The sequence below is a fragment of the Eublepharis macularius genome, chromosome 5 (assembly GCF_028583425.1).
Source record: "Eublepharis macularius isolate TG4126 chromosome 5, MPM_Emac_v1.0, whole genome shotgun sequence".
Classification (NCBI taxonomy): domain Eukaryota; kingdom Metazoa; phylum Chordata; class Lepidosauria; order Squamata; family Eublepharidae; genus Eublepharis; species Eublepharis macularius.
This window is the reverse complement of record NC_072794.1, coordinates 164601096-164617909: the sequence shown is the minus strand read 5'-3', so window position 1 is coordinate 164617909 and position 16814 is coordinate 164601096. Positions and strand designations below refer to the sequence as shown.

The following is a 16814-nucleotide window of genomic DNA, read 5'->3' as shown; positions in this document are numbered from 1 at the left end:
TTTTTAGCATTTTTGACTAATTTTCCATCTATATTGTTCACTCAGTGGGAGCTTCTGTAAGAAGACATTTCCATGGGAAGATACAGAAGAAAGGAAAACATTGCAGGAGCATTCCACACAATCGTGGTGGAGATTGCCTTCAAGTCATAGCTGACATGGTGACCCTGTTGTGGTTTACATGGCAAGAGAATAACAAAGATGGTTTGCCATTGCCTGCAACCCTGATCTTCATTGGAGATCTCTCATCCAATTAGTAACCAAGGCTGATCTTGCTTAGTTTCCGAGATCTGACGAGATCAGGCTCACCTGGGCTATCCAGGTGCATTCCGTACCATCAGGGCATTCTGTACCATACATGATGTCAATTTAGGACCAACTGGAATTATTTTAAAGAATAACCTAGGAATCAAGAACCCCTGGCCTATATTTGATGCTCTGAACCATGCCAACATGGTACTCCTTAATGCCAGGGCTTTCCAACATTAAAAAAAATCACAAAAACAGTTTGTGTAGAAGAAACAGGATTTTTAATAATATAAAAACTGTCCCTTTGCTGTCCAAAAGTTAATGCAACCCCCTCGTCCTTAGCAATTGACTTCTCTGCCACTTGCTGAAAATTCCTTTAATTACTGATGATCAACATATGAACTGGCGAAGCCTCTTCACTGCAAAGCCATTAACCAGCATGATTGCCCATGGATCTATGTGTATCATTGAACGTGTAATGAGAACTTACATTGTACAGAAGTCAACATCCACAGAACTGAGTAAGTTTGGTTTGCACCAAATGATTCGTGGCAATATTAGAGATCTGACCTCCTAAAGGTATTGTTTCAGTCCCCCCTTGCAGAGCGTGAGAGATGAAGAACTCAGGGTGGCAAAACCCAGGCAAAGATGCACATTTGGGTATTGTTGTAGATGGCTGGACGATTTTACTTAGCAAAACAAGTGGACAAAAATGGTCCCATTAGGGGGGAAAACATCGATCTCCGAGTTGCAGAGGTCCTTTATGTAAATGGACGTTTCCAGCAGGAGGGTTGGAAAGAGTTGTCCCAGCCTGTCCCCAGCCCATCAGGGGATCAATTCGGCATCTGGTGACAAACACAAGACATGCAGCTTAAACTCCAGAAACAAACACAAACAAGTAGAGAGCTGAAATGATTTTTCGAGGTTAGGCCTTTGGTGTGATCAACCAACTCTGTCTCCTTCCTTGACAGCTCCCTCTGGTGAGTTAGCTTTTAGAAAGGCGAGCAGGGTTCCGAAAAGCCATTGATGACACCATCTTTATTTGAGAACAATCGTTCTTTCTGCAACGGCGCATGAAAGTGTGTGTTTGTTCCAACGCTTTGATCATGCTCTCTCAGCAGCGACTGCAGCCAGTCTTGAAGGAGAAGAAAAAAGGCTTATTTTGACACAAGTTCAGAGCTCTGGCTCTACCATTAACATTTCCATGGTGATCAAAGCATTGCCCTCTGTTTGTTGTCTGATAAATGCCTTCTGATTATCCCCAAGCTTTCCTAGCCCTTTATGGGAGCACATGTGCACATGTGAAGTCATGGCTTGGCTACAACTGCACAGATTCCTTGCTGCCTGGAGTGGACTTTCCCGGCTACCTGTGCCCCCGGGGATGAATGCTTTTTCCAGGGTAGAAGAATCCAGTCTTAGCCACCATACTACCTCTCCACATAGATAACCATGAGCCAAGCTACAAAAGACAAATTACATGAGGAGGAGCACACGAAGGGAGTCGCAATGTTAGCTGGGAAGCTAAGTATTAAAAGAGATCAGAAGGCTTTGTCAATTTCCCCTCTCTACAGAGCCAGGGAGATCCCTGCTCAGAAGATCCAGAGGAGTTAGCCGTGTTAGTCTGTAGCAGCAAAATCAAAAAGAGTCCAGTAGCACCTTTAAGACTAACCAACTTTATTGTAGCATAAGCTTTCGAGAATCACAGTTCGCTTCATCAGATGCCTCTGACGAAGGGAACTGTGATTCTCAAAAGCTTATGCTACAATAAAGTTGGTTAGTCTTAAAGGTGCTACCAGACTCTTTTTGACCCTGCTCAGATGGTTTGTTAATTTCCTTTTTGCCTCCCGAAGGCTCTGTCAGTTTCACCTCCCCTTCTAAGAGGCAAAGAGGAAATAAACAAACCTTCTGAGCAGCCATCTCCCTGGTTCTGCAGAGAGGGGAAATTAACAAAGCCTTCAGATCTCTTTTCAAACTCAGCTTTCCGGCTAACATTGCGACTCCCTTCACATGCTCCTCCTTGTGTAATTCTCCTCCTTGTAGCTTGGCTCCATGTCTAACTCTAATGGCAGGCTCTTGATGTAGCTGGATCTCCAATTAAGCCCTGGATGGTCTTACCCAGTGGGCAACCAGGGAAGATGCCCCAGGTCTTGCACTGTGGGTGGGGGGCTGACTGTCCATGGCTCTGCTACCCCCAAAAGAGAGGGGAAGAGAAGAAGAGTAAGCTTCTGCTGCTGCAACCCCTCTCATCTGCACCATCCAGGGTTCAGGCAGCTGGCTCTGCTGTGGTGGCCACTTTTGCCCACCCTCTTCACATAGGGCAAGGGCTACCCTTGCTTGGCCCTAGTGGCAGAAGGGGCACCACTGGGAAGTTGGGGTGGCTGTGATTCTGGGACCCCATCCTAGAGTTTTGCCCAGGATCCCAGAATCTCTAAGAGTCTCTCTACACGAGACCTCTTACACGAGGATGCTTAAGTGTAGGGAGATGCAATGTTAGCCCGGAAGCATAGTTTAAAAAGACAGTGCTGAAGTCTCTGTCAATTTCACCTCTACAAAGAGCCAGCAGAGATCGCTCCCAAAGGGGAGGTTAAACTGACAGAGCCTTCCCAGAAGTGAAGATGAAATTAACAAACCCTTTGAGAAGAGATCTCCCCAGCTCTGTGTAGAGAGGTGAAATTGACATAGCCTTTGGCTCTGTCTTTTTGGCGAACACTTCCCAGCTAACATTGCATCTCCCTACACTTGAGTGTCCTTGTGTAAGATGTCTCGTGTACAAAGACCGCCCCTGGCCAAGCCTCTCAACAGACTGCTTGGGGCAGCACAATGAGGGGTGGATCTTGTTTATGGCCCCTGGGGGTATGGAAGACAGTGGCTGTAAAGCAGACCTGCATTACCACCAGCCAAGTTCTACATGCAGAGGCTTGGCTTGGCCACTGGAAGACAGTGGCTGTAAAGCAGACCTGCATTACCACCAGCCAAGTTCTACATGCAGAGGCTTGGCTTGGCCACTGGAAGACAGTGGCTGTAAAGCAGACCTGCATTACCACCAGCCAAGTTCTACATGCAGAGGCTTGGCTTGGCCACTGGAAGACAGTGGCTGTAAAGCAGACCTGCATTACCACCAGCCAAGTCCTAGCTGCAGAGGCTTGGCTTGTATCTAGCTAGCAGCAGCATATGGGGGTGGAAGGGGTGCACCTGGCTTGGAGGGAGAACATAGCTGGAACCAGCCAGCTCTGCTGCTAAACCATTTCCCATATGTATTTATTTATTGAATCAATTAAAAAATTTTCTGTCCCACCTTTGCCCCCCTATGACTTCAAGGTTTACCTCTTGAGCTTTCTTCATAGCAATCGGAAGTGATGCACCTGCCGGCAGGGCCAGGATCTCCAGGCTGGCCTCTAGCTCCGGGAAACCCAGGGGCGCCGGTGCTGCCAAGAGCTCCTTTGGGTCCCTGCTTGCCAAGTGGAGTTTCCCCTGCTGGGCCTGGAGAAGGATGAGAGAAATCTCGCAAGCACTGTTGTGTGGCAGCAATAATCAGAATGTATGGTTTTTAAAATACAAAGCACAAAGGCTTAACTGTAAGTCTGGCTCCAAAATTTGGAGACTGGCTCCTAAAGCTAAAGAAAATTTGTCCAGACCTGCTTTAAGATGGGTTCAGATAATAATATTGGGCTGGAAACATTAATCTTCACTATGTAATCGTTAAGGATATATCCGTTAGTTATAGGATAATAGTTAAGGATATATACTTTGAGGTAGTGGTGTGGCTGTCGTGTCTAATTATAGCCCACTAGACCTGTTGTCCTCCACGAATTTAGCTAACCAGTTAAGAAATGTAGGTAATCATCAGTACTTGAGCAGGTGGTCTTCTCAGTATACTGTGGCAATGAGTTCCAGAAGCTAATTATAGGCTTTGTTACGAAGGGGCTCTTTTTCTTTGAGCAAAATCTGCTGCCTGCTGATTGTAACATCCCAAGGGCTTTGCAGGATGATGGGGGTAGGAATAATTTCTCCTTATTCATCCTCTCCAAACCAACGACACGTTTTTCTGTACCTGCTCGGCCTCTTGGTCCTTCTGAGCCTTCCTCGGAGGGTCCGGAAGAACCTTTCTCCCCTTTGGGTCCTGGGAAACCTGTTAGATGAGATAGCAAAGAGTCTTTGGCTTGCATCCTGGCTAAACTCTTACACCTTCTGTGAATGAGCAGTGCCTGTCAGTTCTAAAACAGCTTCTGTGTAGGCCAACTTGCTGCCATAGCAGCCTCAAATTACAAGACCTAATGCTGTTTAAGTTTGTTTTTCCTAGCAGAGATTCAAATTTGCTAAAGATTCCTTTCCCCCGTCTGAATTCTTTGCTCCAAGTTCCATCATTTTTAGATCCCGCAGAAATCTCTTTATGGAGTCTGAGCCAACCTACCAATGCACGGCTTTTCCAGGATGGTGTAGTGGTTAAGAGTGGCAGGACTCTAATCTGGAGAACCGGGTTTGATTCCCCACTCCTCCGCTTGAAGCCAACTGGGTGACCTTGGGTCAGTCACCGCTCTCTCAGAGCTCTCTCAGCCCCACACACCTCATAGGGTGTTTTGTTGTGGGGATAATAATAACATACTTTGTAAACCTCTCTGAGTGGGCATTAAGTTGTTCTGAAAGGCGGTATATAAATTGAATGTTGTTGTTGTTGTTGTTACATTGGGTTTGCTAATTGTGAGTTCCGAGAGCCCTGGAGATTTGGAGGGGGGAAACGGGGGAGGGGAGAGACTCTCAGGTATAATGCCATAAAGTCCACCCTCCAAAGGTGTCATTTCCTTCAAGATCCAGAGGAGTTAGCCGTGTTAGTCTGTAGTAGCAAAATAGTAAAGAGTCCAGTAGCATCTTTAAGACTAACCAACTTTACTGTAGCATAAGCTTTCGAGAACCACAGCTCTGTTCGTCAGATGCATGATGATTCTCCGAAAAGCTTATTAGCGTTCAGCTGGCTGCTGTCAAACTTTGTGTGATATAATAACAACAATGACAAGAGCCAATTTATATACCTCCCTTCAGGAGAGCTTAATGGCCACTCAGAGCGGTGTACAAAGTGTGTTATTATTATCTTCACAACAATCACCCTGTGAGGTGGGTGCGGCTGAGAGAGCTCTGAGAGAGCTGTGACTGACCCAAGGTCACCCAGCGGGCTTCAAGCGGAGGAGTGGGGAATCAAACCCAGCTCTCCAGATTAGAGTCCTGCTGCTCTTAACCCCTACACCAAACTGGCTCTATTAGGATGTTGTCAAATGCCTGCCCACCCCCCAAAGAGAACTTGACCTGTGCTGTGAGGTGCATGATGTGTGTATTTAGATGAACTTCTGTAACATGATCAGACGGCTGCTTGTACAAGCAGATTTCTATTACCGGATCAGGGCAAATGTTTCTGTTAATACATGCCAGAAAAACAGTAGGCTGCTGCCTCTTTGGGAGGCAATGGCGTCAGGACGCTCCCATGTCTGAGGGAGACACACACAGCAGTATTTTTTTAGAGAGTCTTTCTTCAGCCATTTATCATTTTTGATAAGAGAATGATTTGATGATATCCATTTGTGCCTCGTTTGGTGAGCTCGACCGGAAAGATTTACTGCCTAGACTACATCCAAGTAGTGGGCTCTAATTGGGATCTTCAGATTTATAATTATATAAAAGATATTGTTTGTATACATAGCAAATTGGAAACCCTTGTTGACTCTCTGTGATTGAAGAAGAAAATGGATTAATGACCAAGCTATCTTAAAAGGTGGCGGTGAGATGTTAAAGAGACAAGATAAGAGAAACATATTGTATTGAAGAAAAAAAAGAAAAAGGAAATTAATTAGACCACAAGCTGATAGATGTGAAAAGTGAAGTGTTGCGGGGAGGGAAACTGTAGTGATTAACAATTTGAGTTATTTTACTTTTTTAGTTCACTTTGTATTGGCCACTCTAGGCCTTTATTGGGTTTTTTTTACCTTCTCCTGTGTATTTTTCTTTTTCTCTTTTCTGTTACTACTTTTTCCACAATAAAATAAAAAGTTGTACTTAAAAAAAAAAGAAAAGAAAAACAGTAGGCTTAGGTATCATAGAATCACGCTGTCTCCTTGTTCCAGTTTATTATCCGTAAAATACTCCTTTAAATCTCTCCCATCAGTATATCCACTTAGCCAATTTGCCTTCTAGCAACATTCAATGTTCTGCCGTTATCATTTGGTAATAAACCATCAGCTCTCCCCCCCCCCCCTGCTCGCCCTCTAGTTGAGAAATGCCAGGACTACATTTCTTTCCAATGGGTTGAAGATTTAGCAGGACCCAAAGTGGGACCACTTCCTTGCAACGGAGCAAATAACCTCCAAAAATCTGACAAGCTCTCAGTCGTGGTTCTCCACCCTCGGCAAGATCACAAAAGGACGTGATAGAACCTCATTATTTCCCTATCTGCGAAGCACGGTTGGATATGCTTCCTACCAGGACTTCAGTATAATACCAGCAAGTAACTTCATGAGTGACTAAATATAAGAATGGACAACCCCCCCCCCACCTCCCACCTTACATCGGTGTGACAGATTCAGGGCAGCGTACGATCACTTCTCTGAAGCCTGCCAATTAAACCTCCAACTTTGACTCTTGGCTATAACTACAAGCATCGTGGAGAGAAGCAGCTTAAACATTCGTCCTTGTGCCAAACTGGCTCTCTTCTGCTCTAATGATAACGCAGTGTGTGCCATTCTGGAGCAGTGTCGAAAGAGGAGGGGTGTGTGTCTCTGAACAGATGGAGGCTTAATCTTTGCATTAAACCCAAAGAAGCTGCCAGGGTGACTCGGCATTTGCAATAAAACAAAGTGTCGTGGTTACGTCGTCTCCTTGCAACCCAGGACAGGTTTTAGCTCTGGGCCAAGAGGGTAGAGAGATAAGCCAGCATTCTCTCTAAAGCCTGGAAAAGAAGCCACTCCAAAAATAAAATTGGCTCGCATGAGTTGGCCTGCTGAGTCTTTTGATATGCTTCTCCTTAGCATCACTCTTTTCTGAGCTGGGGAGGCATGGGTCCAAGAATATCGTTCTCTTTAAACAGGCTTCATACAGATCATAACATCTGAAGACATCCCAAGGGTCGTGATGTCTGAGCTCCTGTTCTCTAAGACCAGAAGGTATCTAGATATCTCCCTACCCAAGACCTCTAAGGAAAGTGTTAATTAGTTCATCTCAAGCTAGCTCATTTGTTCCTTTTATTGCCGACTTGAATACTGGGGCAGATTGACCATTTAACTTACAGGGAAATTTTCTGGAGGGTCACTGCTCTAGAGGGCTGCTGATGGCCAGACGCAAGCACAACGAAGCTCTAGCAACTCTGCCAGAGCCTCAAGGGGGCACTTGGCACAGTCTCTTCATTGGCAAGGGCAATTGTTATCAGTGTGCCTATTGTATTTTCCGACACTACTGCCAGGTTTCAAGAGGATGCAATGGGTGTGCTGATATCCATTGTTTGTGCTGCTGAGCCGAGCAACCTCCACAGCACTGGCTTGTAGCACCATAGGAGGCACTCAGCTTGGCTTAAACCAGGGCCAGTTTTACTCCCCAGTCCACTTGTTCTTGAATCAGGGCCAGCCTGCCCATTGAGGCCAGCCTGGCAGCTGCCTCAGGGTGCTAAGGCGCCGGAGGGGCACCAGCCTGGGGACAGGGGCACATGCCACGGAACTGCCGCCGCCACCACCAGCCAGGAGCACGTGCTGGTGGCGGCAGTGTGGGGCAGCTGAATGGGCAGCCTCCTGTACAGTTGCTCTGTGGGCCAGGTGCAGCCAGCGGCCAGGGTGGCCAGCCGCACCTGGCCCGCCGAGCAACTGAACGGGAGGGCTGGAAGGCCCCCTGTGCGTGCGCCAGCCCCTGCATGATGACCGCACATGCAGTGACATCATCACGCAGTCAGTGCACGGGCACAGAGGCAGAATTAAGCTGCCTCGGATGCTGGCGACGCTGGAGCCAGCCCCGTCTTGAATACACCCCCCCCCCCTTTACAACTACAAATAGCAAAGAGTCAATGGACCACGGCTGATGCTCTAGCAGGCACTTTTTAAATTTACTGCTTGTTTAACAAAGGAAAGAAGCAAGAGGCGGCAGAGTCAAGGACAGCAGAGAAGATGCATCTAGTTGAAACCCCTTGGCTTGGATCCATTGGACTGATTCTGCAGACAGAGAGGTTTTCATCTACTGTGTGCACCTCTCTCTCCCTCACCTTCCTATTGCTCCCACACAAAAACTGAAGAGCACCGAGGAATACTGCAGCAGTGGAAAGATACAAGATCTTCCAGGGAGAAAGTTGCCGAACTTGAACCGTTTTATAATTCAAGCGCACCATGCTACAAAACTTTTACTCCATAGACATAAGAGCATCACAAGCTACTGTTGAAAGCGCACTGTGCTTTAAGCTCAATAAATGCAGCAATAAATATTAAATTCAGAGATGTATCTGCCCAATACTCTAACCATTGAGCAAACAAGCCATATACAATCAATGTCAAATGATGTTCCCATCCAAATAAATTTCTCACATCCAATTTTACAACATCGTTCTAGTATCTGTAAAGGATCAAAAGATCAGAGATTCAGACATTTCTGAAGTTAGTATTTATTACTATATTTATTGATCTTAAAAGCACAGTGCACTTTCAACAGTAACTTGTGATGTTCTTATGACTATAGACTAAATGTTTTGTAGCACCGTGCACTTTATTTATAAAATGGTTAAAGATTAGCAACTTTCACCATGGAAGATCTTGAATCGTTCCTTTTGCTCCAAGCATTTTGTGCAGGTATTTCAGGGTTGCCAGCGCCATGTTAGGAAATTCCTGGAGATTTCTGGGGCGGAGCCTGGAGAAGGTGGAGTTTGGGAAGGGGAGGGACCTCAGTGGGATATAATGCTGTAAAGTCCATCCTCCAAAGCCACCATATTCTCCAGGGGAACTGATCTTTGTCATCTGGAGATCAGTTGTCATTCCGGGAGATCTCCAGCCACTATCTGGTGGTTGGGAATCCTAAGTGAGAAGGAGGCAGCAAGAAAACTGTGCTGTGCAGGAAGAGTCCTTCTGTACATGGAAACTCTCCACTGGATCTAAGCCATAAAGTTCAACTCCACAAACATGAGCAAAAGAGGATACAATCCGACTGACTCTAAACCAGTGATCCAAGAAGTGGCCTACATGGGCACCATGAAGACTACCAATGTGTTTCCTAACACGTCCTTTTTTCTCCCACTAATCTTGGCTTTCTCTATGCCACTGAAGTAGGAGATGCTTCAGAAGAGTCCAGGAGACATCATCTTTATGTCTGCAAGGAGCACCCTTTGGTCCTGCCTTGACAAACGGAGCGGGGGGGGGGGGGGTCACCATAAGTCAGCAGCAACTTGATCACACTTTCCACCACCACCGTTCTTTAGATTAGACTTTTATCTACCTCTGCTACAATGGCTGTGAACCTGCTTCAATAAAAGTGTTATCTTTTATCTAATATATTTGCTCTGTGTCCTTATTTGCTGTACCTTCCACCCACCTATCCATTGTGGTGTAAGTTTGCTACAGAAACTAATAAATATCCCCAATAGTTTCAAACAAGTCAGCAGTGACATAATTGCTTTCCTTAGCACATGAAGTTAAAAAGGTGGTTCCAGATGAAGTCGGCAATAATCTGCAGTTCTTCTGTTCTAAATCACACTGTCTAATCTACCTTGAATCTCAGTGAGAAAGGCAGATTATAAATAACATAAATAAAAAATAATAATTTCCCTGTTAGTCTCCTGATTTCCCCAGCAGCCAATCTGCTGTGGATGATGCCCCTAATTTTACTACTACTACTACTACTACCACCACCACCACCACCACCACCACCACCAGGGCTCATTTCTAGGGGGAACGTGAAGGAAAGCAGTTCCGGCAGTTCCCCAAAGAGGTCACATGACAGGTGGCCCCGCCCACCTGACTCTCAGACATTTTGGGCCCATTTTGGCCTGGATTGGGGCTGAAATGGCCCAGATCAGGCCTCTGTCAGGTGGTGGATCACTCTCCTGCTCAGCAGCAGCCCGATCCTGACCATTTGGGGCCCCTTTTCAGCCATTTTCAGCCCCTTTTGCCATTTTGGGCCCAATTTTGGCCCTGAATAGCCAGGATTGGTTCCAAAACAGCCAGGATAGGTGATGGCAGGGGGTGTGGCATATGCAAATCAGTTATACTAATGACACACTTTTGGTGCTGCCAAGGGGTGTGGCATATGCTAATGAGATGCTAATGAGTTCCTCCAGCTCTTTTTCTACAAAATGACCCCTGACTACTACTACTACTACTACCACCACCACCACCACCACTACCACCAATAATATCAACAACAACAACAACAACAACAGTGTGTTTATATACCATCCTTCTGGACAGATTAGTGCCCACTCACAGTGGAGAACGAAGTCAGTGTTATTTTTATTTCCACAATGCATTTGGGGAGCTGGGGCTAAAAGGAGTGGCCTGCTGAAGGCCACCTGCTGAGCTCACAGCAGGAGCAGAAATCGAACCAGCAGAGTGCTGATTTGCAGTCCATCCATTTAACTCCTCTGCTACAGCAGCTCTTTTCTGGAGGAGAAATGCTATTTTGCTTCTGTTGTGGTTGATTCTCCCTGTTCATCGCAGCTTCCTGCCCTCGTTGCTTTTAAAAATAATCATACACTCTACAATACCATTAAGAATCAGTAAAATTTCTCTGAATGTGATTTCTGAGGGGGAAATGTGAATGTGAGAGGGGGAGGCTGGAGTTTCTTGCTAGTCATAGAGCCAAAACTACACATTACAATGTATAAGAGTCCTTCATGGGGACTTACTGCCATATTACAACTGCAAGTTATCAGAGGAAACATCACTTAAAAGCCCTGTGGGGGCCTGATTCAGACTGGGACCGTGGCATGGGGGGAGAAGGGGTTCCTGCCCTTCCCACGCTGTTTTCCTGAGCTGAAATGTCATGGGAGGGAGCAGTTATTTGTCAAATGATTGGAGCATCACAGCTGACAGTGGGAATAACAACATGACCTGTCAAACTCTCCGTGTGTAAAAAAGTGACCAACCATTCAAACACAGTCTCCAGGGCTGCACATACCTTTTGCATTTTAAAAGGACTAGTATTTAATCTGAGGTCAAGATTAGCCCGTGTTTTGTGATTCAGTAAACGTGCTTAAAAGGTTGGGGTCAGAGCACTGCCCGGATGAAACACTTCATAAAAATCCTTTGGATGCTACCTGGAACACCAGGGTGGGAGAAAAGCAGGCCAGAAATGTGATCAATGAAGAATAAAACACTGCCAAAGCATTCAGTTGGGCATAAACTAGACAGGAAGAATACTGCTGTGCTTTTCAAGAGAGCCAGTGGAGTGGTGAAAGTGTCAGACCAAGATCTGGCAGACCCAGGTTCAAATCCCCGCTCTACAGACAAAAAATCTCCCAATAGGTAAATATACTCTATATCAGTAAACCAATTTACTAAAGTACAAGAATTAAGAATAACAGACACTGCCTCCATCAGCACCTGACCAGACTAGATACTGGCGATGAATCTTTCAGCTGTTTACTATTTGTTTTGTTGCCCCTGAGGAAGCTTTTCCTGTGAAACAGATTGGGCTAGCGATTTGTTGGGCGGACACACAGCCACTACTTTTGGGAACTGTATCATCGTTTGCCCTGGGAGCTTTACCACCATTTGTACTGCAGCTTTCCTACTACAGAACAGGTGGTGAACTGGGCTGGTTACAACAAGTGGATTCATCTTTCTGAATGAACTTTTGATTGCTGTATTGCCTATTACAGGACTTTCATATGGCATATTGGATGCATGTTTATACAGTTTATATGGATTGTATTCTGGTTGTTACCCCTTGACATTCTGGGTCTTATTGGAGTATTTGTAGACTGAAGTTATTATAATAGTGAACTGTTGCTGATTGTATTATAATTACAGAACTGTATAGTGATAGGTATTGTATAGAATAATTCTTGTACTTTATTAAATTGGTTTACTGTTATATAGAGTATATTTAACTGCTGGGAGATTTTTTTGTCTGTAGTTGTAGCGTCATCTCCCTAGAGCGCCTCTCTAAGAGGTGCCGTCGAATCCCAACTCTGCCATGGAAGCTTTTTGGGTGATCTTGAGCCATCGCTCTCTCTCATCCTACCTACCTCACAGGGTTGTTGTAAATAAAAAAGGGGAGGAGAGTTACATAAGCTGCTTTGGGTCCTCGCTGGGGATAAAGGTGGGGTAGAAATGAAGAAAATATGTATATAAATTCCTCCTCTCGGACAAAGCAGTTAGGCAGTGAAAGAGACCCTTCTTTTGGTACCTCGTTCTCCTGGATAGCCATCTCTGCCCGGCTGCCCGGGCATCCCCACTTCTCCTCTTTCTCCTTTCATGCCGGGGGGTCCAGGAAGACCAGGCGGCCCGGGCTCTCCTGCCTTCAGTTTGTCTTCCCAGATGGGAACTGGCTTCCTCGTGTGTTCATGGATGAAGGCGTCAAACTTCAAAACATGAGCTGGAAAGAAAGAGGAAAAAAGGAAAAAGAGGCTTTCTGGAACCGGCCTCGTTCCTGGGATGCCACCTGCATTCTGCATCCACCAGGCTATGCAACCAAATGGTTACATTAGACACAACCGAATGAGGAAAGCGATTTGCTCGGTTCTTCGGCACTATTTCTTGGCCAGCTCAAAGTGAATCCGGCAGGGCCAAAATGCAGGCTATCTGTGTGTAGAGAGCCCTCAAGTCAGAGCTGATTAAGGCATCCCCTGGCGGGGTTTTCATGGCAAGTGACTAACAGATGTGGTTTGTCATTGCCTGCCTCTGCAACCCTGGTCTTCGTGGGAGGTCTCCCATCCAATTACTAACCAAGGCTGACCCTGCTTAGCTTCTGAGATCTGATGAGATCAGGCTCACCTGGGCTCTCCAGGTCCGGGCACAGGCAGTAATCCCAAACTCAGAGCCAGGGACAGAGTCATCCTTTGAGTAGGGCAAATTCGAGCGATGACGATTGGTGACCCAGCCTTTTAGGCATTTCAACAGCACAAAATGAGATGCGGTACATTACGTGCACCCATTGGAGGATTCCTCTGTGTTGTGAGAGACTGCCAACAGAGTAGGCTTGCCAACCTCCAGGTGGTAGCTGGAGATCTCCCAGAATTACAACTGATCTCCAGGGGACAGAGATGAGTTTCCCTGGAGAAAATGGCTGCTTTGGAGGGTGGATTATAACCTGCTGAGCTCCTGCCCCTCCTCGCACCCCACACTCTCCAAGCTCCACCCCCAAAATCTCCAGGTATTTCCTTCCCCAGAGCTGGTAACCCTACGAGTGTTGAGTCCAGTAGCCTGGTAGTAGGGGGAACCTGCTAGGGAGCTGCCAGGAGGAAGAGGAAGACAGCTCCCCATCTTGGTGAGTTATACCTAGCTAACCCAAAGTGGTATGAGCTGGAGCGGGAGGTGTGGCCTTGCAACGTCATTACTGGGCTTTGGAGTGGCCAATTCTGCCTCCTGGACTGGAACTACAGAGGAGAGGTCAAGTAGCAGGACCCAGGCTCCAAAGTCCATTGCAGATGGCATAAGTCATGACAGAACTGCACAATAAATAAACAAACGAAAGGTATCTTGGAAGCCAAGTTACCATCCACAAAGGAGGCTGCCCACAGTATCTCTGAATGAGTGATTGTTCTAGATTTGCCCTTCTTATCAAGCTCTACTAATGGGAGGTAATCTCTCTATTTCAGCATCAGGATGTTAGATGCTGTCAACCATTTCAGGTACAGAGACATAGAACATGACTATCCCACCCTGGGCTTACCTCCTCAGCAATCTCCATTCTCTATTTGTATAATTCTGTCTTGTCTCTGCATTGAGTGGAACCAGAGCCTTCAAGCTCTCCCCATACTGACACACAACAATATCGCCTACTTATACACTGCAAAGCAGAGTTACACCCTTTACTGTCAGAGTAGGCAGCAATGCTTACGTCACTGCATCTGGAATGGCCTCTTTTCAGTCAGGTGGCATGTCCAAAACTATGGGGCATACAGAACCATAAAGGGTAAAGGGTAGTCCCCTGCGCAAGCACTGAGTCATTACTGACCCATGGGGGGACGTCGCATCACGACGTTTTCTTGGCAGACTTTTTATGGAGTAGTTTGCCATTGCCTTCCCCAGTCATCTACACTTTACCCACTTTACTGACTTCAGAAGGATGGAAGGCTGAGTTAACCTTGGACTGGCTACTTGAACACAGCTTCCACCACGATCGAATTCAGGTCATGAGTAGACATGGGCACAAACAGCATTACGAACAGAAAAAACCCATGAACAGCCTAATCTGCTGTTCTCGAACAAGCTGTTCGTGACGCCCCATCCTAAACGAACAGGTGGTCATTAAAAGCCTCATTCGTTGCCTTCAGCAGCCACTGGGCAAGCCAGACAGTCTGGCACCTGCTGCAATCAATCCCCTTGGCAACCAGAGGAAAGGAGAGACTGAACTCTGTCTGAACTCCTCCTGACATTCCTTCTGGCTTTAACCCTTTAAAGTACTTCCAGCAGAGAGTCCCATTTTTGCCACTGTGAAGAGAAAATGACAGCCAACAGGGAGACTCGTGGATCATGCTTTTCGTGGGGTGCAATCTCTCTGAAACTTGGGGGGTCTTCAGAGGATTGTAAGGACTATGTCCCCTGCAAATTTGGTGGGTATTGGACATTGGGAAGGTCACTTTTGTAACCCCTCAAACTAGCTGCCAGCAGACACTGCTTTTTTTGCCAGGACAGGGCCCTTTAAACTATCAGCTGGCAGGTGGCAGGGGGGATTCCCCCCCTGCAGCCTGCCAGCTGATAGTTTAAAGGGCTCTTTAAACGGCCAGGTAAGTGGGTTTGAGGGGAGGGGAGCTAAGGGTTGGGGGGGTGTTTCTGGCCCCCACGAACAACGAACATGTCTGGGAACAGTTCATGTTCATCCAGGTTTGTTGTTCGTTGTTCATGGATGGCAACGAACGATGAACAGGGTGTTCGGGGTATTTCCCCCCATTCATGCCCATGTCTAGTCATGAGCAGAACTTGGTCTGCAGTACTGCAGCTTACCACTCTGCACCACAGGGCTCATTATACAGAACTATAGGGGCATGAAATATTTCCACTTAGACATGCAAAAGTTTAAACATTTTTCAAATGTAGGAGTGGCAAGGGAGTCCAATGATAAATTCAGGGTGAGGGAGAAGCGTGCATCAACTAGACTTCCAGGGAAATAGCTTGGCAGGATGATTTATACATTTTAAAAATGTGTATGTCGCTTTTCTCCCACACAGCGGGATTCAGTGCCGCTTACATAAACACCAAGGGACTTATAAAGTTAAAGCCTTGATACATAAGAATACGTAAACTTCTTATATCTCAATCCTTATTGCCAGACAACAAAGTTGTCTATTCATCACAGATCACTAAAAACATGTTTGAATAATTGTGCTTTGTATAACTCTGAAAACAACTGAAAGGTGAGTGCCTTCCTTGCCACTTTGGGGAAGTGGTTCCATAAAACAGGAAGTGGCGCTGAAAATAACCAGGTAATAGGAAACCAATTTTTTAGGATGAAACTAATTGAGTTGGAGGCAGGAAAAAGCCGGGAGGGGGGAATGGAATAAAATTATGTGCTAATCCTAATCCTAACCAGATCACTGGAAATATAAACTTGTAAGGGATCATTTAATAAAGTGCTGCTTTGGGGCAGAACGAGCCACATATTAGCCCTCGCATGGACAAATCCTCATCATTCAATTAGCAAGGAAGATTCTGGCAACTTCCCTGGATTTTGGTATGGTTCACAAGGAAATGAAATCCAGCTGCTCCCAGGAGAGCCACTGCTCTGGGAGGCGAAACGGTTGTCCAAGTTGATTGAGAAGGTTATGCTTACACTGAATCAGACGCTCACAGGCCTGGTTGACCAGGTGATAGATGGTAGCTATGGACTGTGGTTCACCCTAAGGGAGAAAATGGGGGGGATAATTATGTTCTGAAAGCAAGGTGGACGGAGCATAGTAGCACACCCAGAGAAAGAAACTATTTGGTTGACTCAGTCCAAGCTAGCCCATCGGGAAGAAGACCAGGGCAGAAACCTTCTCCTCAATATGCTAACCATCTCCATGTAGGGAGTTTATTAATTTGGAGGAACACCAATCCCCTTGGCCCTCTTTGTATTCTGAAGGGGTATACGTCTTGGAAGCCAGTTTGATGTAGTGGAGAGGCAGTTTGGTGTAGTGGTTAAGAGCATGGGACTCTGATCTGGAGAACTGGATTTGATTCCCCACTCCTCCGCTTGAAGCCCCCTGGGTGACCTTGAGGCAATCATTTAAGAACGGCAGGACTCTAATCTGGAAAGCCAGGTTTGATTCCCCCCACTCCTCCACTTGAAGCCAGCTGGGTGACCTTGGGGCAGTCACTTAAGAACGGCAGAACTCTGATCTGGAGAACCAGGTTTGATTCCCCTCTCCTCCACTTGAAGCCAGCTGGGTGACCTTGGGGCAGTCACTTAAGAACGGC

The 16814-nt window shown here is 46.3% G+C and overlaps 1 protein-coding gene across 1 annotated transcript in view; it reads right to left on the bottom strand.

The window, feature by feature from the left end:
• Positions 1-564: 564 nt before the first annotated feature.
• COL20A1 (collagen type XX alpha 1 chain) overlaps positions 565-16814 on the bottom strand; it is a 156038-nt gene continuing 139788 nt past the window's right edge. Inside the window, exons 35-39 of the mRNA XM_054980462.1 lie at positions 16189-16255; positions 12604-12792; positions 4298-4375; positions 3571-3726; positions 565-1091 (exon numbers count right to left, since the gene is read on the bottom strand). Of these exons, the coding sequence (XP_054836437.1) occupies positions 1072-1091; positions 3571-3726; positions 4298-4375; positions 12604-12792; positions 16189-16255 (510 nt within the window). The 3' untranslated portion in view covers positions 565-1071. The remainder of the gene's footprint in view (positions 1092-3570; positions 3727-4297; positions 4376-12603; positions 12793-16188; positions 16256-16814) is intronic.